This window comes from Elephas maximus, chromosome 14 (assembly GCF_024166365.1).
Source record: "Elephas maximus indicus isolate mEleMax1 chromosome 14, mEleMax1 primary haplotype, whole genome shotgun sequence".
In the NCBI taxonomy this organism is placed as follows: domain Eukaryota; kingdom Metazoa; phylum Chordata; class Mammalia; order Proboscidea; family Elephantidae; genus Elephas; species Elephas maximus.
Window position 1 is genome coordinate 49,477,212 of NC_064832.1, and position 24,760 is coordinate 49,501,971.

Below are 24,760 nucleotides of genomic sequence, written 5' to 3' on the forward strand. Positions count from 1 at the left end.
CCAATTATCTTCATTATGATGATCTGACTATCGAGAAAATCTAATAATCCTTAAAAAGTACTTTGTTATAAATATACTTTGCAATAAAAGAACAATCAGGATTTTTTTTAATTTTACTATCTCCCATTTTCTCTAATTTAAAAGCAAACAATTGGTTGCTATTTTATTCAGCGACAAACAAGTTTTATTTTTAATTTGATGATTTGCTAATATCATCCAGACTAGTACATTTTAATAAATGCAAATTATATAGCTAATGGAATAAAATGGGCACTTAAAGCAATAGCTGTATGGGAACTTTGATAACCAGCTAGCTGTAAAATATACTTTATTTGTGGAAATTTCAGAAACACCCAAGGAGGAAAGTATTTTTAGATAGTACTAAAGTATTGCTTGATAATTTTAAAGGAAATAGAAAAACTGTGATCAGCAATGGCAGAAAAAGTAATCTACTTTCCTTTTTTTTGTTTGTTTGTTCTAAGTAAGCTATCTGGAAAATAGTACCTTTTACTCTAAACTTGAGTTTGCCACCTGCGAGACTATTTCACACCCTAGGCTTAATAGTGAGAAACCTTCATTGAATGCTAAAAACTTACACCACAATGGTTAAGTAGGAAAACTAAGACTTTAGAAACAATTCTTTCCATTGCCTGTTTTTAATGATGAGCACTCAAATTTAACTTTAATTGATTAGAAAAATGAGAAATGAATGAGTTAAAATGGTGCTAAAATGACACTTTACTTCTCAATAAAAATGGAACTTTGATACTATATCAAGAGATTTATTTTGGTGTTTATATGACATCCACAAATTAACAGTACTACTGATCATGATAGAAAACATGAAAATCAACAAATAAAGCAATTTGTTTCAAAAAAGCAAAAATAATCAACCATCTACATCTTGGCAAAAAAAAAAGTTTCAAAAATCTTATTGAATCCATGATTTCCACAACTCTCAAAGGCAGGTTTTACTGCTATTCTCATCCCCTCCAACTGTACACCCTTAACATTAAATACACCAAATTAGAAGTGACAAAGAAATCATTTCCACAAATGATAACAGCAACATTGATCATAATAGCCAAAAAGTAGAAACAACCCAAATGTCCATCAATGGTATATTGCCTGTTAATAAAAAACAAATTAAATACTTATACTTGCTACAACATGGATGAACCTTGAAAACATTATGCTAAGTGAAAGAAGTCAGTCACAAAGGACCACATAATGTATGATTCCATTTATATGAAATGTCCAGAATAGGCAAATATATAGAAACAGAATATAAATTAGTGGTTGCCTAGGCCTGCAGGGAAATGAGACGTTTCGGGGGGAAAAGCTGACGGTCAAGAGTGAAGAGTTTATTTTTGGGGTGATAGAAGTGTTTTATAATTGATTGTGGTAATTGTTGTACAATTCTGTGAATATACCAAAAAAATTAAATAATTCCCTAAATGAGTAAATTACATGGTATGTGAATTTTAACTCAATACAGCTGTTAAAAAAAGGTCATTTCAAAACCATAAAATCATTGGTTATAGGTATATAGGTATAGGTAGATAGATAGATACATAGATATATAGACAGACATGTAAATAAATACATATATTTTAATAAAAAATTTCTTCAAGTCTTAATATCTTCTATATAATGGTAATCTATAAAATGTCCAATTTTTGATTGATAGTTATCTTTCAGAGAATTCTGTAGATATCTCCTGGCTAAGTACAACTTTATCATAACTATAGGAATGTGTTCCCCTAACAGCACCTTCAGTAAAGCTAGAATAACCGCTCATAAAGGAAATGATTAAGTTTACCCAAGAATTTTTTTTTTTTTTTTTTAATTAATACAGCTTGCCTTTAACTTAAAATGGCAGTCAATAAAAATTTTAAAAGATCAGACAGATTTACCTTAACCTCTGGTACTAAAATGTAACATACCAAATAAACATGAATTTTAAGATTGCATTAGTCAGTCATGTCATTTATGTAGGCACAACTTGGCTTTGTCATTAGTAAGTTGTTCTTCACTCTGCCACTCAAAGCTTTAAAACGTCAAGTAATCTAATGTTGTAAACAAGAAGGAACCTCAGATTTCAACTTCAGCAGCATTTCCTAAAATACAAAGATTTTTTAAACTTTTTATTCTGAAATAATTATAAATTCATAGGAAGTTGAAAAAAAAAAAAAAAAAGTAGGTCCCAAATACCCTTCGCCCAGTTGCTCCCAATGGTAACATCTTGCCTAAATTATATAGATTTGTTGTTGTTTTTAGGTGCCAACAAGTCAGCTCCAAATCATAGCGACCCTACCAACAAGAAAACAAATACACTGCCCAGTCCTACACAATCTTGACAATCGTTCTTCCTGAGCTCATTGTTGCAGAAACTGTGTCAATCCATTTTAGTGAGGGTTTCCCTCTTTTCCAGTGACCCTCTACTTTACCAAGCATGACATTCTTCTCTAGGGACTGGTCCCTCCTGATAACATGTCCAAAGTACGTGAGATGAAGTCTTACCATCCTCACTTCTAAGGAACAGTCTGGCTGTACTTCTTCCACGACAGATTTGTTCCTTCTTCTGGAAGGAGATCCATGGTATATTCAGTATTCTTTGCCAACACTATAATTCAAAGGCATCAATTCTTCTTTGGTCTTTATTCATTGTCCAGCTTTTGTATGCATATGAGGTGACTGAAAATACCATGGCTTGGGTCAGGTGCATCTTCGTCCTCAGAGTAACAAAACTGCTTTTTAACACTTTGAAGAGATCTTTTGTAGCAGATTTGCCCAACGCAATGCATCATTTGATTTCCTGACTGCTACTTTCATGGATGTTGATTACAGATCCAAGTAAAATCAAATCCTTGACAACTTCAATCTTTTCTCCGTTTATCATGATGTTGCTTATTGGTCCAGTTGTAAGGATTTTTGTTTTCTTCATGTTGAGGTGTAATCCCTACTGAAGGCTATAGTCTTTGATCTTCATCAGTAAGTGCTTCAAGTCCTCTTCACTTTCAGCAAGGAAGGTTGTATGATCTGCATGACACAGGTCGTTAATGAGTTTTCCTCCAATTCTGATGTCCCCTTCTTCTTCACATAGTCCAGCTCTTCTAATTATTTGCTCAGCATGCATATTGAATAATTATGGTGAAACAATACAACCCTGACACACACTTTACTTGACTTTAAACCACGCAGTTTCCCCTCGTTCTGTTTGAATGACTTTCTCTTGGTCTATGTACAGGTTCCTCGTGAGCACAATTTAGTGTTCTGGAATTCCCATTCTTCACAATGTTATGCATAATTTGTTATGATCCACTCAGTCGAATAACTTTGCATAGCCAATAAAACACAGGTAAACATCTTTCTCTGTGTGTGTGTTTACAGTTCTATATACAATTTTAGCACATGTTTAAATTCATGTAACCATCATGATAATCAACATATGGAACTGGCCCATCCCCCATAAAACCCTCTCCTGCTATTCATTTATGGGCATACCCACTCCTCTTCCAGATCCCATCCCAAACTTTGACAACCACTAATCTGTTCTCCACCTCTGTAAGTTTTCTGAAGAATGTTGAATAAATGGAGCCACACGATATGTAACCTTTCAGGATTGGCTTTTTCTTTACTCTCTGATAATTATCTGGAGATAGTTCCTTTTTATTGCTGGGTAGTATTTCACGGTATGGATGTACCACATTTTGTTTAATCATTCACATACTGAATGACAAATGGGTTGTTTCTAGTTTGGGGCTATGAAAAATAAAGTGGCTATAAAAATATGTATATTGGTTTTTAAATGAACATATATTTTTATTTCTCTGGAATAAATGCCCAAAAGTATAATTGCTAGGTTGTATGGTTAAATACCAATTTTAATGTCAACACTGGAAATGTTTCCGCAAAAATTAAGATCATCTTCAATCTACCCTCTATTGATTTCTTTTTTCTAATATAACAAAATTACTCTTTAAAGCTAGAATTTCCTTAACCCTTAGGCTAATGGGCCAAGCACTATACTTAAGTATTTTAAATAATTATACTATGTGATCCCTGAATAAACGATGAGCTAGGTACTGATGTTATTCCCATTTTACAACAGAGGAAACACACATAGAAGAGGTTCGGGAACTAGTTCTTAGTCACGAAGCTAGGATGTGAAGAAACTAGGACATAAATCAAAGCCTGCCTGACACAGAAGCCCATTTCTTTAATCATAATAAGACACTACTTCCCACCCCTATAACTCATATAAGCAATATACTAGCATAAAAAGTCTTTATTCGATGAACAAAGTTTACATGTGACTATTATAGTTCATAAATGATATTTTAAAAATTATATGCTATGGCACTGGGGTGGGTGCTACACATATAATATCTAACAACCCACTGTTATTTTCACAAATATTGTATAAGTTAATATTAACAATGGAGAAAATTTCAGATAAAGTGATTGTTCAACTCTTCTCTATAAAATTTCCTTCAGGTTTACTCTTCATTAGCCTTTTGGTGAATTCAGGAAGCCTGGAGCCAGATGAAAAAGGACTTATGAAAAACACAACTACACAAAGCAAAAACATGAATAGTAGAAAAAAAGAGAAAGAGAGGAGGGAAGCAAAAGGGAAAATGACAATGGGGAAGAGATGGGAGAGAAGGGATAGAAGATAGTAGAGAAAAAAGAAGAAAGGAGGAGGATAAGAAAGGGAATTATAGAATGGAGGGGAAAAAGGAAGGAGTAAATGAATTATGGTGCTGGTGAATAATATTGAACATATGCACTGCCAGAAGAATGACTGAGCTGTCCTGGAGGAAGTACAGGCAGTGTACTCCTTAGAAGCGAGGATGGTCAGGTATCATTTCATGTACTTTGAACAGGTTATCAGGAGGGACCAGTCCCTGGAGAAGGACATCATGTTTAGTAAAGTAGAGGGTCAGTGAAAAAGAGGAAGACCCTCAACAAGATGGACTGACACAATGGCTGCAACAATGAGCTCAAACATAGCAATGACTGTGAGGATGAAGCAGGATCAGGCAGTATCTCGTTCTGTTGTACACGGGGTCGCTATGAGTTGGAATCAACTCGGTGGCACCTAACAACAACAATAATATATGACTTAAAAGTCCCTAGCATCCAATCAATTAAAGGAGCAGGGTCTCTGGCAGAAATGGAGGATACATTTCTAATTCCACTCAAACATCCTCTGACAAGCCCAAATGAGTGAGCAGGGACACTTTTCCTGAGCATCCAGTAGCCCATGCGACAGAGACCATATACTCAGCTTGCCAATTCTACCTTCTGCTGAAAGAAACAAATCACAACAAGGTTCCTCGCTAGCTATTCAAAACATTGTTATCATGACATCAAAATGAACATATTAGTTTGACAGTTCCCAACATCATTTGTTATAGACCAAATTGTGTCCACCAAAAATATGTGTTGAACCCCTGTTCCTATGAATATGACCCTGTTTGAAAATAGAGGTTTTCTCTTGGTATGTTAATGAGATCATATCAAGCAGGGTGGGTCCTAAACCTAATCACTTCTGGGTGGTGTCTTAAAAAAGAACTGAATGGATACAGAAACACATGTATGGGGAGAGACGAATGCCAAGTAACACCGGGGAATTTCCGGGGCTACCAACAAAAAAAGACCTTCCCTCGACCAGATACCCTGATTTGGACTTCTAGCCTTCAAAACTGTGAGAAAATAAATCCCTGTTCTTTCAAGTTACCCATCTGTAATTTTTGCCATGGCAGCACTAGGCAACTAAAAAGTTACTTACTTTTTAAATTAACCACTAAGATTTGGCTTTTCTATTGCTGTCAGAATTAGTAACAATTAAATAATCAAGCTATTCAGAGCTTAAAAAATATATATAAACTATAACTTTTTATTTTCATTAAATGTAAAAAGATTTATCTCATAAGTATTAGCAGAGGTCCCTGGAAGGTGCAAAGGGTTACGCACTCAACTAGTACCTGAAAGATTGGTGGTTCAAACCCATCCAGTGGCACCTCAGAAGACAGGCCTGGTGTTCTGCTTCCAAAAGGTCACAGCATTGAAAACCCTATAGAGTAATTCTACTGTGCATACATGGGGTCACCATGAGTCTGAGGCAACAGCAACTAACAACAACAACAACATAAACTGAAACTCTATTCGGTCATTAAAAATAATGATATAAAAGTCTACTAAATGGCACACAGTTTCATAATACACTATTTAAAAATAATCGAGCCACAAAACAGTTAAAAAACAGTATGCATGATAAAACCACTTAAAAATACATTTATATACAGAAAACTTACTTGTAGTTGAATTGAATTGTGCTGAAGACCTTGCACAATAGAAGAAAATCTGTCAATTTTTCTTTCTTCTCCAGATGATGTTAAAGCTTCCAAAACTTCTTCAAGGCTGTTGGAAATTTTTAATCTATTAATTAAATTTCACGTAGTAAATAACACAAATGCCATAATATAGTTACTTATTTCTACTAAAGGAATAACTACATATAGGCAACAAATAACATTTTAGAAGTAGCTTACTGAGCATGTAATATGTACAGCGTTCTACTGTAAGCATGTTACACATTTAATTCATTTTAATCCATTTAATTAATTTAATCTTTGCACAATCCTATGAGCACGTTTATTTATCAAGTACTTAGTACTTACCACATGCCAGGCAACACTCCAATTACTTTTGCAAACATTAATTCATTTTAATATATAACTCTAGGAAATAGGTACAATTATGATACCATATTATAGATTAGGAAACCAAGGCAGAAAAAAATTAAGCAACTTGTCCAAGGTCCCACATCTACTGAATGGTAGAGCAAGGATTTCAAACCAGACAGTTTGTGTAGTGAGCAGTATAAAAATACTCTTAACCACTATACTCTACTGTCCTTCAAAAAAAAAAACAAACAGCACACCAATCCCATTGCTGTAGAGTTGATTCTGCCTCATAGCGATCCTACAGGACAGAGTAGAACTGCCCCACAGGATTTCCAACGAGTGCCTAGTGGATTCAAACTGCTGACTTTTTAGTTAGCAGCCAAGCTCTTAACCACTGAGCATACTGCCCCTCAAGTTTAAGTAAATGAAGTTGTGATGGTAAAAAACTAGTGAGGTATTATAGTCATATATAAAATAAAATAATTACAGAAAAATTACTTTTGATAGTACTTAATGTGAAGCAAATACTTCTATGGATTTTTTTAGGCTATTACATGTTCTTTGTATTATCAGCCACTACTAACTGTAAAAATGTATTATTCTATAAATAACTTTGAATAACTACATTTCCTTCAGGGCACTTTTTTCCAACTAATTCCTAACATTTTACATATATCTATATGCACAATATTACAGTGTGGCTTAGAAAGAACAGGACTGTGAAGTACCTAGCATACTGCAGAAGCTCACTTCGTGGCCTTAATCCTCAAAGTTATTTACATTATAAAAGACATCTATTCTGAAGTCAATAAATAATAAAAATAATATAGAGGAAGAGGAGGCAAAGAAAAAGAGAAGTAGGATAAAGTAAGAGAAGGGAAAGAAAAGGGAGGAAGCACAGAGGAAAGGAGGAGGGAAGGGAAGGAAAAGAGTAGAAGGGAGGAAGAGGTAAGAGGAAAGTAGGCAAACAGGAGAAAGGAGGGGAAGAAGGAAAAGGAGAGAGAGGAGAATGGAAAAAGAGAGAGGAGGGAGCATACGATGTGTCCTGTGTATCAACATTACTCTTAAAAGTCTACAGCAAAATTATATGTATGGCCTTTTTAAAATGAAAAAGGTAAAGTGTTGAAACTGTACGCCTGGCTTTGTGTGCTCAGAGCTTCAGCTGCGTACAGCTAAGCTTCTTCCACGGATATACGCTATAGGTACATAGTTATAAGTACACATCATAGCCCCTGACTCTCAAACTGAGCAGTCAGCCCTCACCAGCTCTGGCAGGATGACAGCAAGGCTGCTTTTCAAATGTATACAAGAGGTTCCACTCAGAGGGCTCTGCCTACCTTTATATGAGAAAGATACTGCTATTCTTTTAGTTGCATGTATTTCATATTTTTGTAAGGTCCCTGGACGGCACAAATGTTTTGCAATCGACTACTTACCTAAAGGTTGGTGGTTTGAAACTACTCAGTGGTGCTGCGGAAGGAAGACTTGATGATCTGCGTATGTAAAGGTTACAGCAAAAAAATCTATGGAGCAGTTCTTACAGATGGGGCTGCCATGAGTCAGAATTGACCTGATGGCAACAAGTTCATCCTTTTTAAAAGGAATGTTCAACAATTTCTAAATGTTTCTTTGTAATTAGAACACAAAACTTCTTAAAAAGAAAAAAGATTTATCTCTATAATTATCCTTTAATGTACATGTAAGTGGTCTTTTTTGTGGGCAGTGGTGATTCAGTGGTAGAATTCTCGCCTTCCATGGGGACACCTGGGTTCAATTCCCAGAAAATGTACCTCAGGCACAGCCACCACACATCTGTCACTGCACGCTTGCATGTTGCTATGATGCTGAACAGGTTTCAGCGGCGCCTCCAGGCTAAGAAAACTATGAAGAAAGGCCAGTGATCTACTTTGAAAAATCAGTCAGTGAAAACCCTACATATTACAATGGTCTGGTCCTGTTGTGTGTTAGGTCGCCATGAGTCAAGGGTCAACACCACGGCAGCTAACAAGAACAGTGACAACAACAATGGTCTTTTAGTCACAGCTCTAACAAATGTGGTCAACGTCTTTAAAGCTTAAAGTTCTGATATGTACTTTATACTCAAGGACTATGTACCTACGACAGGTAAAGTACAATTACATATATCGTTTTGGAAATCTGTCTTATATATAGCTCTTCAAATAGTATAAAGATTGCTTTTATAATGGGATATAGTTTAAATTAATCTATCTGAAAAACAAAATCACATAAAAAAACAGGACCCATTTGTATATTTTTCAAAGTCTTCATTTAGAATTTAAGGTTTGAGTACAAAACAATTTAGAGTCAACATGATGAAGAAATTGATTTTTTATGGGAACATTTTTGTAACTATTGTACTGATTAAAAGCAATAATTATTATTCAAACATTTCTGTTCAGCCAATAACCTATTAACAATCTAAATCCACTGCTAAAATATACTTCAAATTGTATTTAAAGTAAGTTCTAATCTAGAATAGATAACAAAAATATTAACAGAATCAAACGGCATTAAATTATTATGCAGTTAGAGAAGTAAACTGAGAACACTTACACGCTTTCCTCCCCTACAATGCATATTGCAGAGAGCAGTTTAACCACGTCTGTCATCATGACGGGATGTTCGGGATCAATGGCTTTGGCCAGTAACGTAAGACTCCTCTCTTCACTCATAATTCTTTCCAAGCCATACTATAAAATTTTGGAAATAAGAGGTTAAATGTTAGCAGTTAGTTAGAAAAACAGGGCCCTGAAGGAAATATAGTTACTAAAAAATACTTAAAGGATAATACATTTTTTTACACTTAGTCATGCCTAAAAATATAAAGAACACGTAACACCCTAAAAAATCAATAAAAGCATTCACTTTGCATCAAGAACTATATATGAGAATCAACCAAATGCAGATTACTCCCACGGGTGATTTTACTACAACATGACTGATACTCATTTAGAAAAGTAGCCAACTGGAAAAAGGAAGCAACAGTAAGAAATATTAGGATTTCCCAGCAAGAACATACAAAACAGGTATTAGACCAGACACTGAGGCCATGAAGATCATCTTCCTGGGATGGGAGGTTGGTAAGAGACATAGTACCACATGTAAATGCACTGATATGCAAACCACAAGTGTAATGTTAAATTTCTAGGAAATGGGCAAAATTAATTTTAATAAAATTAACCCAGTAAAAAAAAAAAAAACCCAAAATATTATCATGTATACATATATGATCAAGATAAAATATTTATTGATATTTTAAATCCTTTTCTTCCTAAATATTTGAAATCTAGGGTGCTTTACACTTACAGAACAATCCAACTAGCCACATTTCAGGAGCTTGACAGCCACTTGAGACAGTGTGTAATAGACAGTGCAGGCTTATGCAGATAGTAACAGCTCATAAATGTGTAAAATATGAAGGAGGATTTAAGCAAATATCATGTAGAATTGGCCATAATCAGTACATGTATTCTAATGAAACAGTATTTTATCATCAGGAAGACAAAGCAGTTGCATACACATCATATAAATGGGACAATTTTGGGTAAAATTGTGGATACTGCCAGGATGTTACATTCAATGAGAAGATAAGGAATTATGTTAATGATGTAGTGTTTGATTTAAAGATGCATACATCTCTTAGGGGACTTCTTACAATCTGTGGAAGGTAAATGCTAAATACAATCAATAGAAAAAATAAAACAATACTATTTATCTATCATGAATCCCAGAAAGTCCTTCTTAAGAGTGAGGAATTGGTTGATGTTATAAGAGTTACTTCTAAGCACTATAAAATAACCTTAATCCCAATTGCAGACCTATGGACTCCGGCTTAAACTCAAAATCAGTACTAGAAGTAAGCATCAAAATTGAATCTATGACAAGCCTAGACCAAAGTGCTTTGAGTGTTAAGAAATTCTATTTATAATTTATCAATCTTGTACATGGTATTTATATAAAGATTCCCACACACTATACTGTAAATACTGCATTTGCTATAAACCACTATCTAAGAAACACAGAGGTACAACAGAAGAAGTACACCCAGAATGGTCAAGGACCCCAGGAAATGATTTTTGTAGAGAATTGTCTTTTTGGTGACAGAGGAAAAGTTTATTAAATGGATAGCTAAACCAGCCAGGAAGTGTTCACTTTTGTGATGCCCTGGGTTGTTTCATAACTGGAAACAAAGAATGAAAAAGCAGGCATAGGGCCAGAGACTACAATATGTCTTGATAATCTTTCCAGGGAATTGTCAGTGGCTTATAAACCACCACTTAGATCCAGTTGAAAAAGCCAATCAGTCAATGATTACCAAGTACCAAGTACCCAAGGGCTGACTCTGTTCTAACACAGCTGAGGATTGATTAAGCCTGTCTCCAGCATTTTCCTTTCATTTTCCACCATGTGAATGTCCTTAGCAAATGCCTGCCCTTCTGGAATCAGAATCCTGTGGCTCCTCCAGCCACTGAAAGGGACTCATACTCAATCCCTCCCAAGTAATACTACCTACCTTCTCTGTCAAGCCCTCCAGCCCCAAACCACCACATGTGAAGGGTGGAATATGAAGGTGAAATATTCTCTGATTTCACGGTTTTGACTATTATCCAGTAACCGCCCCCACCCCCCGCAAATCCATCATAGACAGTGTCCTCTGATTTGCCTAATGTATAAATGTGTAGTGCTGGAATTAACCCAGATTACCACTACTTAGTGTCTGTAACTGAAGACAAAATTGCTACCTACTTATATAACATTATTCTCCTTCAGTTATGTAAAACCCAAGGAAACAAACAAACAAAACCCTCTGACTCTTTGTGAGAAATAGCTAACTTACCAGTGCTGACATAAATGTGCATTGAGTGAATGATACTATAGGTTAGAAAAAGGTGGTAACAAATTCTGGAAGGTCCAAGGGTGTATCTCTTGAATATCAAGGATCCGCTCTAGTTAATATGACAACCTGCTTGTTCTAATCAGAGGACCAATGTCAGGTTACATTTACATTCCACATGAGGCCCATTGTTACCTAATAAATGGAATTTCAGGTCATTGAAGATGATGCTTTAGGCAGGAGAAGGCTAATTCCCTAAATCCCTGTGTAGGATGCCCAACCTCTGGGCCCACACTACACAAATACCAGTGCTAAGCAACTATGCATGGTAAGCTAAAGCCAGTAGCAGAGACACTGTGGGTAAGTGTGCCCACAATTCACATTAACAAACACAAAGTTAACTGACCAAAGCCTCTGTTCTCATTATCTTCTAATTAAAGTTGACTGACTTTCTCATTTTTTTTTCTCCCTCCTAAGTCTTCAATATCTTCTTCCATTTAGAAATACTATTTAATACAGTTTAGTGTTATAAGAAATTCACTTGTGTATGATGTTCTTAAATTTACTCACTGTATTAATTATATAATTTATTTTTGGTTCCAAATAAGGTACCACATTTTTTTTTTCTCTTAAACCCCATTTTTCATTATTCAGTGAACTCTAAGACAGCATACTGAGGTTTAACAAATTTTGTACTTACAGATGTGATCAAATAAAGTTTCAGAAAAGCAGTCTTGAAAAATGGCTTTACCAAAAACGCCACATTTTATTAAGTTTAGACTTCAGGATAGTAAAACTCTAATCCTAAGTATCAGTGGAGTCCTTTGGTGGTACAAATAGTTAACGGTCTCAGCTGAAGAAAGGCTGAAGGTTCAAGTCCATCCAGAGGTGCCTCAGAAGATAAAGGCCTGGGCGTCTACTTGAGAAAAATCAGCCACTGAAAACCCTCGAGCACAGTTTTACTCTGACACACATTGGTCACCATGTGTCAGAATCGACTTGGCAGCATGTGATTTTAATGCTTTTAAGTATCAGTAACTTAAATTAACTTTTTGTATTCTTATTAGCACAGGTAATAGCACCAAAAGCAAATGGCAATATTTTACAACTTCACATATAAAAACTATAAGCAAAAAATTTGTTGTCATAAGTTAGATTAATTAGAAGATAAAAAAAAAGATAAATATATATAAAAAGCATATCTCTAATTCCAGTGAAGTCCCAAATGAAGCAGGAGTATTATCTTCTATATATTGCCTCACTTTAATCATGATATTCTTCTCAAACCCAAAGTGTGATACGACCCACATGCTCTTTGGTTTAAAAATAACATTCCTGATTTTTCTCCACTCAGACTTTCCATCACCAATGACATTTCCAATTTCTATATACTCATTTAGAAGGATCCCCCTGAAGTAGTACTAGGTACTCAGTATGGTAAGACCTCTTTCTATAAGCAGTTTCTGATTCCTTCCTTTATTCACTTATGCTCATAACAGATTATAGAATAGGCTACATATACATACCTAAAATCTAGCTCTCACAGAACAGTGGGTTCAGTATAGAAAGGACTACATCAGATCTTTTCCCTGAAAATCACATTTGATGGGAGAGGAAGAAAAATACTTCACTGGTTAAAAATTAAAAACGCAAGTGGCATCTGGGGTCTTAAACACTAAGAAGCAGCCATCTAAGATGCATCAATGGGTGTCAACCCACCTGGAGCAAAGGAGAATGAAGAACACCAAAGACACAAGGTAATTATGAGCCCAAGAGACAAAAAGTGCCTCATAAACCAGAGATTACATCAGCCTGAGACCAGAAGAACGAGATGGTGCTCAGCTACAACCGATGACTGCCCTGACAGGAAACACAAGAGAGAATCCCTGAGGGAGCAGGAGAGCAGCGGGATGTAGACTTCAAATTCTCATAAAAAGACCAGACTTAATGGTCTGACTCAGACTAGAAGAGCCCTGTAGGTGATGGTCCCCAGACCTTCTGTTAGCCCAAGACAGGAGCCATTCCCAAAGCCAATTCTTCAGATAGGGATTAGACTATACTACAAGATAGAAAAATGATACTGGTGAAGAGTGAGCTTCTTGGATCAAGAAGACACATGAGACTATGTGGGCAGCTCTTGTCTGGAGAGGAGATGAGAGCGCAAAGGGGATCAGAAGCTGGCCGAATGGACACAAAAATAGAGAGTGGAGGGAAGGAGTGTGCTCTCATTAGAGGGACAGCAACTAGGAGTAAAAAAAAAAAAAAAATTTTTTTTTTTTTAATAGCAAGCTGTATATAAATTTTTGTATGAAAGACTGACTTTATTTGTAAACTTTCACTTAAATCACAATAAAAATTAAAAATGTACTTTCATAATTCTTTAAAAATATATAAACAATATAAAATAACTGGAAAATAAAAATATTTGCTATATTTAATAAAAAGAAATATAGAAATATTAACAATTTAATTAGCAGTACTTTAGGTGTGCACCTCTCTAAAAGCTTATTTTAAAAATGAGAATGAAGATAAAATTCAGAATACAATTAATCAGAAATATACAGCTCGTTGAGCTATAAGAAAAAGATCATCACACCACCCTAGGAAAATGTCCTCTCCTGCTGTCTAACAGCAACTAAAACAGCTATCATTACTGTACACATCATGAGGTAGATGGGTTTGGATATTGGAGCTAAAGACAATGCATATGCATGGAATGGGGTAATACTAATTTCCGCAATTAACAGTATTAAAAAAAAAAAAAAAAACACTGTTCGGATAACTCTAACTTCAGTGAAAAGCTTAAACAGCACCTCCCTTCTGAATGTATATTATTTAACAAACAAAATTCTGCAGATGTTCACAGATGGTCTCAGTATTACTTGTACTAAGCATCATGGCTCCCATAATTTCATCATAGATTTTAAATTCCTACATTAGAAAAACTAAGTCTTATCAACTTGAATCTTTGGTAATAAATATTACTGCAGACCGCATTTAATTAAGTACTTTAAAGCTGAATCATGCTATACATCTGTAAATTAAAAGACAGAGGAAGGAAAGAAGGGAAAGAGAGAGGAAATAAGGGGGAAGAAAAGAGAGCTGAGGGGAGAAAAGAGGAGGGAGCCAAACCACATCTCAGAGAAAGAGAATTTATTTACACATGAGGAATTATATACCAGAAAATGGTCCATTAACCCGCAAGTTTCTCCCAACTGGAAGCTAGTAGGTTTGATACAAAACTAGAATTCAGTAGAATTCAGTATGTTTTCCACTGCCTGCCAAAAAGAGTGGTAAAACAATACATCACTTTAGAGCAGGTGAAAATCCTCTATTACAAAACTCTAATTCACATAAAAATTGATGGACAAATACAATTTATCTATATACATACCTGTGTATTCATCAAGGCCTTTAGACACTGTATGACTTTGTGCTGATTCTTCTTTACAACTTTTTCTTGGCTGTATCAACATGGAAGATACTGGTGTCAAAATCATAATCAGATATGCAAAATGTAGCTTAACTGAAAATAATTCTTAGCAAAACTTACATTTTGCCATTAATCAGTCTTTCCAAAATGTCCAATAATAATCCAAGTCCCTCTCGTCCAAAGCTTTGTACCCAGCTGAAAAGAAAAAATGTAATTTTACATTATTCTCAGAGTTTTAAATATATCCTAGTTTGAAATATCACGATACTGCTTGTTGTCTGTTGCTGTTATATACCCACAAATATTTTATGCTTGTTATGTTAATGAAGGTCCCTAGATGGTGCAAACGGTTTGTGCTCAACTACTAACCTAAATGTTGCTGGTTAGAATCCACCCGATGGCACAAGAAAAGAAAAGCCTGGTAACCTGTTTCCATAAAGATTACAGCCAAGAAAACCCTATGGAGCAGTTCTACTCTGTAGTGTGTGGAGTTGCCATTAGAATCAACTCAATGGCAACAAGTTTGGCTTTTGGTTTGGTTTTATGTTCATGATCATGAATACAATATAAAAATAATACCACTTACAAAATCGCTCATGATTCATAATCTCAGACATGAAGAAAGAAGTAAAGCTGTGATAAGCCAGTGGTGTGCACGTGCCAGCTCCTCCTGACTTCTGAGAGCCAACTGGGCACATCTCTTCCCTGCTCCGTGATCAGTAACATCCTGTTGGTAGCTGGAAGCAGGCCATGGTGGCAGTAGTTACACCACAAAAACCGCCAAAGGCTGCCAATCAAGGCTACTAGTGCATTTTAAGCAATTTCTATATTCAAAAATATAGCTACAAAGATATTTTAAAGCCAATATGAATGGTTTAAGACTAGTCATACTGCTATCATATTTAATCATTGTGGAAAACAAATTTAGGAGACAATCCCTCTGGTCACTAGAATGCACCTACTAACATTATGAATTTTCTAAGTTTCAAAGTTCAGTCATCTTAAAAAACAAAAAACTCCATCATTTTTTAAATGAATATTTAAAAAAGAGATATTATTTTCATCTTGACTAAACCACATCTATTCCAAAACTCACTGATTTAATCACAGTATTGTACATAAGTAGGGCATCACAGCCACTAAACAAGGTTTCACATTGATTACAGGAAAACTACCTTTTTTCTTAGAAATTAACACTTTTTCTCAGTGGTGATCTGAAAACCTAGACCAACAAATAAAATATTGGTAATAAGCTGTCTCCCAAAATGTAGGTGAAAGAAAAAGATAATAGGATATATGTATGTGAGTATATTTTTGGTATGTATGTGTTTTACATATATATGTGTATTTGTATGATTATACATGTATGCGTAGCCTTTGAATGATGAAATGCTAAAAACAAAATTCAGTCAAAAAAGCAGGGTATTGTCTCAGGGAACATCTAGCTCAATTAGCCTAACAGTGTATAAAGAAAATGTTCTACGTCCTACTTTGGTGAGCAACATCTGAGGTCTTAAAAGCTTGTGAGCAGCCATCTAAGACACACCACTCCTCACGCCCCATCTGGAGCGAGGGAGAATGAAGAAAACCAGAGACACAATGGGGAAAATTAGTCCAAAGGACTAATGGACCACAACTACCACAGCCTCCACCAGACAGAGCCCAGCACAACTAGATGGATGTCCAGCCACCACCACTGACTGCTCTGACAGGGATCACAATAAAGGGTCCCAGAGAGAGATGAGAAAAAATGTAGAAAAAAATTCTAACTCACTAAAAAAAAAAAAAAAAAGAGCCTTACTGGTATGACAGAGACTGGATAAACCCCGAGGGTATTGCCCCTGGACACCCTTTTAACTCACTACTGAAGTCACTCCTGAGGTTCACCCTTCAGCCAAAGATTAGACAGGGCCACAAAATAAAACAAGACTAAATGGACACACCAGCCCAGGGGCAAGGACCAGAGGCAGGAAGGGACAGGAAAGCCGGTAATAGGGAAAACCCAACTTGAGAAGGGGAGAGTGTGGACATGTCATGGGGTTGGCAATCAATGTCAATATGTGTATTAATTGTTTAATTAATTAATTGTATTAATTGTTTAATGAGAAACTAATTTGCTCTGTAAACTTTCATCTAAAGTACAATTAAAAAAAAAGCAGGGTGCTATGAATAATAAAAAACTTAAGTCACGTATCAGAAGAAAATGCTGTTTTCTTGCTTAAGATAAAATATAACATTTGCTTGCTTAAGATAAAATATAATAACATTTACAGTGAAAACAAAAAAGGCTAAGAACCAAATTCTTACTGAAGTATCTACACGAAAAATAAAAATACTGTAAAAAAAATTTCATCTTCCTCATTTGTACACTTCTATGCACACAGTTTGACCACCTATAAATGTGCACAATTTTTAATATTACAAAAAGAAAAAAGACACTTGCCGTTTAGATTAGCAGTCTCTTGTTGGGCTATATTACTGATCCAGTAAAAGCTATGGAATAAGAAAATTCAAGAATGCACTTAAACAGGAAAGATACCCTTCCTTAAAGGAGAAGACTGAAAATTGCTATTATAGTTGAAGTAAGGAAAAGGTTAAACAAAAGTTGGTGTTTTCAAACTCAGATGCAATTTCAAAAAGTGAAGAGTTTACCCTTCACTATCAGCCACAGACAGATTACCCGTAGGCTTTTCAAATCTTGCTTTCATGTTTCATGAAAACACCTACAGCATCCTGCGTAACTTTGCCTTGTTGGCATTTATTCCTATTTCACATGCACCAGGGAAGCCTGAGATCTAAACACGAAGGAGTAATTGGAGACTTTTACTTGGGCTGGTGTGGAGATCCATGGCCAGAGTCTCTGTTCATCAGGCCCTCCTGGGTTAGTACTTCACAGTGGGACTTAGACATTTTGTTTGAAGTGCATTTTAAACAATTTCTATATTCAAAATTATATCTATAAAGATATTCTAAAGCCAATATAAACGGTTTAAGATTAGTCATACTATCATATTCAATCATTGTGGAAAACAAAGAAGTCACTATTCACAAAATTGTCTTCTACCAAACTATAAAAAAGTATTTTAAGTTATGTTAATATAACAAAAAGATGTTGTACTGAATATGCTTATGTTGTGGCCCATGGTAAAATTCAGGAAGTATAGCAATCCGACTAGATTAGTAAGCTTTCTGATCTAAGTAATTAATTATCAAACATTAGCTGTTTTTAAAATATGTCATCCCTAACACAGCAACTATCACTAGAATAATAAAACTCACAGAAAATCTCAAATCAACCATCTCTGGACACAATGGATAAGTTGATTCTACACTGCAGAATTTGAATCACTAAAGAAAAAAAAAAATGACACACGTGTATATTACATAAAAACTAATTCTCTATAAAACAAAACTTACTAAAGTTGAATACAAAAAGCCATCATACCAAACCACTGTAGATTACAACGCTTTAACTCTGTGAGAATTAATCTCTACACAATTAGAGAGGAGGCAATTGCCTTCTGCAAACTAGACTACATCCCACATTACACAAAACATATCAAAAAAAAAAAAAAAGTGGAGAGGTGACTAAGATGTTTAATACCAAAAGAAACACTTGAATTTTGAAACATGGAAAGAAAGCTGATGAAAATATTTATTGAAAAGATATTACAACAGAAATTAAATGTGCATATAAAGTCTCCCTATTTGCTTTTTTTTTTTTTTTTTTTTGCTTAGTGTTAGGCCAACGTATTAAAAAGGTATCATTCACAAACCTCTTTCTCTTAAGCCCCCTCACTCCCCACCCCAACTATTCTCAGCAATATCATTTTTGAGGATAGGCGCAAATATCACTCGCTATGTCTTCTGCAAGAGATGGTCAAGATAAAAAGTGATATTCCGTAGGTAGGTCTTCGTTCCTGACAGAAGTTTATTGAAATCCATAGCTTTCTACAAAAGTGTAAAATTTCTAATCATCAGTGTAAGAAATAATCTGGAAAAAAACAAAATGATCAACTAATCTACAAATGATCAATCTTCAGGAAACAAAATCTGCACTATTTGTTCTGAGCCTGTCAACGTAGGATAATCAGGCATTACGTGGTTTAACTAGAAACTGCACTCACGGATGGATGAGCATCGTGTAAATGTTTCCTCTTCATGAATAGAAATGACACAGAAATCAGTATGACATTTGTACTGGAAAAAATTGCTTTAAAATGACAAGAAGCAGTGTGCTAAATACTACTTTAATACAAAATCTACCTCTTAAAATTCCCTAACAGGAAAAAAAAATCAAACTCTTGTCTTTTATTTGCCTCAACAGAAACTTCTAAGTACAGCACTTTCCAAGTAGGAGTCTCAATATAGGAAAAAAGAAGAGGTAAAGAGGTATATAGCAGGGGAGGAAAAAAAAGTGAGGGAAAGGGAGAAGAGGTCTCTAAGATTAAATGTAAAAGTTCAATCCAGCTTAGGCTCTGAAATTCAATTACTGCTTTGAGAGACAGAGGATGAAATCAACAGTGTACTAAGTGGTTTCCGACATATTATTGACTTTAGGAAGCAAATGCAGTTGCCTCATTGAGCAGTAAGAGCAATAATCAGGTATCAGATTTACTTTGTGGCCAAATGAAACAAAGCACCATCATGTGTGCTTCCCATACATTGACCCTCTGTTTTGTTTAGAGTTATTACCTCTCTTCCCAGATGTGTTCTTAGGAAGGGAAAGACAAATGCATCACAGATTGTCAGGTAGGTAATAAACCTACCAGACAATCTTGACTGCACACTCAGTGAATAGAGGGCCATTTCTTATTTGTCTTGGAATTCGCAGCACCTGGGACAAAGTAAGCACACAATAAATAGTTTGGGAATAAAACGTGAATCCCCTTCCGTCTGTAAAGATAAGGAAAGGGATATACAGAGAGGTTACAGTCACTTAGAAATAGCATCTAAGTTTGTGATGCCCAGGCCAGTGCCCTTACTTTATATATGTAGAAAAAGGCACAAAAAGATGATGCATACTATACCATATCACAGAGCCTGCCTCAACCTTCATGCCACCAATACCAGTCCTGCTATTCTTGGATGGATTGTTCTATAAATATACATTAAAACTCATTGCCAATGAGTTGACTCAGACTCACAGTGACCATAAAGGACAGAGCAGAACAGCCCCATAGAGTTTCCAAGGCTGTAATCTTTATGGAAGCAGACTGTCACATCTTTTTCCCATGACGTGGCGGATGGGTTCAAACCACCGACCTTTTAGTTAGCAGCTGAGTGCTTAACTACTGTGCCTAACATAGATTAAAAATCTTGCTAATTGATGACGTTGAGTTCTTATATATCCTTGCTGATTTTTGTTCTAGTTGTTCTATCAGTTCTTGAGAGAGGGGTGTTGAAGTCCCCAACTATAATGGCAGATTTGTCTCTTTCTCCTTTCAGTTCGATCAAGTTTTGCTTCATATACTTTGTAGCTTTGTTTTTTACAGCATAAACATTTACGATTCCTACCACATCTCAGTGGACTGATCCTTTTTTCACTGCATAATGTCCTTCTCTGTAGCTGGAAATTTTCTTTGTTCTGAAGTACTTTTTCTGATGCTAATATAGCCCTTCTTTTAGTTAATGTTTACGTAATATAAGTTTTTACTCTCCTTTTACTTTTAACCTGCATATATCTTTATTTTTACTTTTTTTATTTTATTTATTTTGTTGGTGGTGGTGAGCATATACACAGCAAAATAAACAACAACTTAATAGTTCTGGGAATTCCAGAACACTTAATTGTGCTCATGAGCAACCTTTACATAGACCAAGAGGCAGTCGTTCAGAGAGAATAAGGGGATACTGAGTGCTTTAAAGTCAGGAAAGGTGTGTGCCAGGGTTGTATTCTTTCACCATACCTATTCAATCTGTATGCTGAGCAAATAATCCGAGAAGCTGGACTATATGAAGGAGAACAGGGCATCAGGATTGGAGGAACACTCATTAACAACCTGTGTTATGCAGATGGCACAACCTTGCTTGCTGAAAGTGAAGAGGATTTGAAGCACTTACTGATGAAGATGAGAGACCACAGCCTTCAGGATGGATTGCACCTCAACATAAAGAAAACAAAAATCCTCACAACTGGACCAATGAGCACCATCATGACAAACGGAGAAAAGATTGAAGTTGTCAAGGATTTCATTTTACTTGGATCCACAATCAACGCCCATGGAAGCAGCAGTCAAGAAATCAAAAGACACATTGCATTGGGTAAATCTGCTGCAAAGGACCTTTTTAAAGTGTTGAAGAGCAAAGATGTCACCTTGAAGACTAAGGTGTGCCTGACCCAAGCCATGGTATTTTCATTCACATCTTATGCATGTGAAAGCTGGACAATGAATAAGGAAGAACAAAAAAGAATTGATGCCTTTGAATTGTGGTGTTGGCGAAGAATATTGAATATACCATGGACTGCCAAAAGAACGAACAAATCTGTCTTAGAAGTACAACCAGAATGCTCCGTAGGAGCAAGGATGGCGAGACTACATCTCACATACTTTGGACATGTTTTCAGGATTAACACTTCTTTGCTCTAAATACTTCAAAAACATGCCACTTCCTAACAGAACTTGCACTACCTGACCTCAGAACCTACTATACACCTACAGTAGTCAACACAGCCTGGTACTGGTACAATGACAGATACATTGACCAATGGAGCAGAACTGAGAACCCAAATGTAAATCCATCCACCTATGGTCACCTGATCTTTGACAAGGGTCAAAAGTTCATCAAATGGGGAAAAGACAGTCTTTTTAACAAAAAGTGCTGGCAAAATTGGATGTCCATCTGCAAAAAAATAAAACAGGATCCATACTTCACACCGTATATAAAAACTAACTCTAAATCGATCAAAGACCTAAATACAAAGCCAAAAACTATGCACTTCATAAAAGAAAAAATAGGATCAAAACTACAGGCCCTAATACACAGCATTAACAGGCTACAAAGCATAACCAACAAGCTCCAGAGGCTAAGCTAGACAACTGGGATCTTCTAAAAATTAAGCACTTATGCTCATTAAAAGACTTCACCAAAACAGTAAAAAGAGAACGTACAGACTAGAAAAAAAAAAAAAAAAATTGGCTATTACAAATCAGACAAAGGTCTAATCTCTAAAATCTACAAGAAAACCCAACACCTCTACAACAGAAAGACAAATAATCCAATTAAAAAATGGGCAAAGGATATGAACAGGTACTTCACCAAAGAAGACATTCAAGAGGCCAACAGACACATGAGGAAATGCTCATGGTCTCTAGCCATCAGAGAAATTCAAATCAAAACCACAATGAGATAACATCTCACCCTGGCATTACTGGCATGAATCAATAAAACAGAAAATAACAAATGTTAGAGAGGCTGCGGTGAGATCAGAACTCTTATGCACTGCTGGTGAAAATGCAAAATGATACAACCATTTTGGAAAACGATATGGCACTTCCTTAGAAACCTAGAAATAGAAATACCATATGATCAAGCAATCACACTTCCAGGAATATATCCTAGAGAAATAAGAGTCATCACAAGAATAGATATATCTACACCCATGTTCATTGCAACATTGTTCAAAATAGCAAAAAGATGGAAACAACATAGATACCCATCAACAGATGAATGGATAAACAATCTGTGGCTCATACACACAATGGAGTATTACGCGATGCTAAAGAACAACAAAGAATCTGTGAAACATCACATAACATGGGTGAATCTGGAGTGCCTTATACTGAGTGAAATAAGTCAATCACAAAAGGACAAATATTGTATAAGACGACTACTGTAAAAACTCATGAAAGGGTTTAAATATAAAAAGAAACAATCTTTGATGGTTATGACAGTGGGGAGGGGTGGGGATGGAAAAACATTTAAGAGACAATATATGTCATAACTTTGGTGAAGGGTAAGACCGTATACAATACTGGGGAAGCCAGCACAGCCTGTACAAGGCAGGGCCATGGTAGCTCCACAGACACACCCAAACTCCCTGAGGGACCGAATTGCTGGGCTGAGGGCTTTGGGGACCATGGTCTCAGGGAACATCTAGCTCAACTGGCATAAGAGAGTTTATAAAGAAAATGTTCTACATTCTACTTTGGTGTGTAGCGTCTAGGGTCTTAAAAGCCTATGAGCAGCCATTTAAGACATTCCACTGGTCTCACCCCTTCAGGAGAAAGGAAGAATGAAGTAAACTAAAGACACAAGGGAAAGATTAGTCCAAAAGACTAATGGACCACATCTATCACGGGCTCCACCAGACTGAGTCCAGTACAACGAGATGGTGCCCGGCTACCACCACTGACTGTACTGACTGGGATCACAATAGAGGGCCCAGGACAAAGCTGGAGAAAAATGCAGGTCAAAATTCTAACTCAAAAAGAAGACCAGGCTTGCTGGCCTGGCAGAGACTGGAGAAACCCTGAGAGTATGGACCCCAGACACCCTTTCAGCTCAGTAGTGAGGTCACTGAGGTTCACCCTTCAGCCAAAGATTAAACAGGCCCATGGAACAAAACAAGACTAAAGGGACACACTAGCCCTTGGGCAGGGACTGTAAAGTAGGAGGGAACAGGAAAGCTGGTAATAGGGAACTCAGGGTTGAGAAGGGAGAGTGTTGATATGTCGTGGGGGTGTTAACCAATGTCATAGAACAATGTGTGTACTGTTTGATGAGAAACTAGTTTGTTCTGTAAACATTCATCTAAAGCTCAATAAAAAAAAAAAAAAGAACAGCCAAAAACAAAAGCATGCCACTTCCTTTTAGCCTCCATGGTTTCTGGTGAGAAATCTACTGTCATTTGAAAATTTTCCCCCTATAGGTAAAGTGTTGTTGCTGTCTCACTGCTCTCAAGATTTTTTCTCTGTCTTTATTTTTGAGAAGTTTGACTATGGTGTGCCTTACTGTGACTTTATTTATTTATTTTAAGTTTATCCTGTTTGGAGTTTACTTAGTTTCTTGAATCTGTAGGTTTGCCTTGGCAAACTCGGAACTTCTCAGCCATTAATTCATCAAGTACTTTTTACCTCTGCCCTCTTTAATCTCTCCTTCCAGGACTCTCGTGACAGGAATGTCAGCCCTTTGGTTATAGACACACAGGTGCCTGAGGCTCTGATTTTTGTTTGTCCATGTCTTTTGTTTTGCTTCCTCAGTCTATTTTCTCTGTTTTTCAGACTGGTTAATTTCTATTTTTCTATCTTCCAATTCACTAATTCTTTCCTCTGTCCCTTACGTTTTGCTGTTGAGCCCACTCATTTAGTTTTTACTTCATTTTATCATATTTTTCACTTTTGAAATTTCCATCTGTTTTTTTAAAGGTTTTTTCTATTTCTTTGCTAAGATTTTCTATTTTTCTTTTGTTTCAAGTGCATTTATAATTGTTCATTGGAGCATTTTTATGATAGCTGTTTTAAAATCCTTGTCAGATAATTCTAACATCTGTGTCATCTCAGTGTTGACATTTATGGGTTGTCTTTTTCACTCAGTTTGGGATCTTCCTGATTCTTGGTATGACATGACTTTATACTGAAATCTGGAAATTTCGGATATTAGTTATAAGACTATGAATCCTACATAAATCCTGTGGCACTACTTCAGCAAATGAAGGAGAAGTGCCACCTCATTATTGCCAGGTAGGAATAGATGTCTAAGTTCCGCACTCGGCATCTGCTGACACGTGAGGGGAAGTGCTCCTCATTACTGTTGGGCATGGGTGGAAGTTTTGGC

General features: G+C 36.0%; 1 protein-coding gene across 2 annotated transcripts in view; it reads right to left on the minus strand.

The window, feature by feature from the left end:
* Positions 1–24,760, minus strand: part of DIAPH3 (diaphanous related formin 3) — a 581,238-nt gene that overhangs the window by 376,174 nt on the left and 180,304 nt on the right. For both annotated transcript variants that reach the window (XM_049853087.1, XM_049853086.1), the window contains 4 exons: positions 15,104–15,178; positions 14,945–15,014; positions 9,270–9,406; positions 6,324–6,429 (listed from right to left, as the gene is read on the minus strand). In XM_049853087.1, the coding sequence (XP_049709044.1) occupies positions 6,324–6,429; positions 9,270–9,406; positions 14,945–15,014; positions 15,104–15,178 (388 nt within the window). The remainder of the gene's footprint in view (positions 1–6,323; positions 6,430–9,269; positions 9,407–14,944; positions 15,015–15,103; positions 15,179–24,760) is intronic.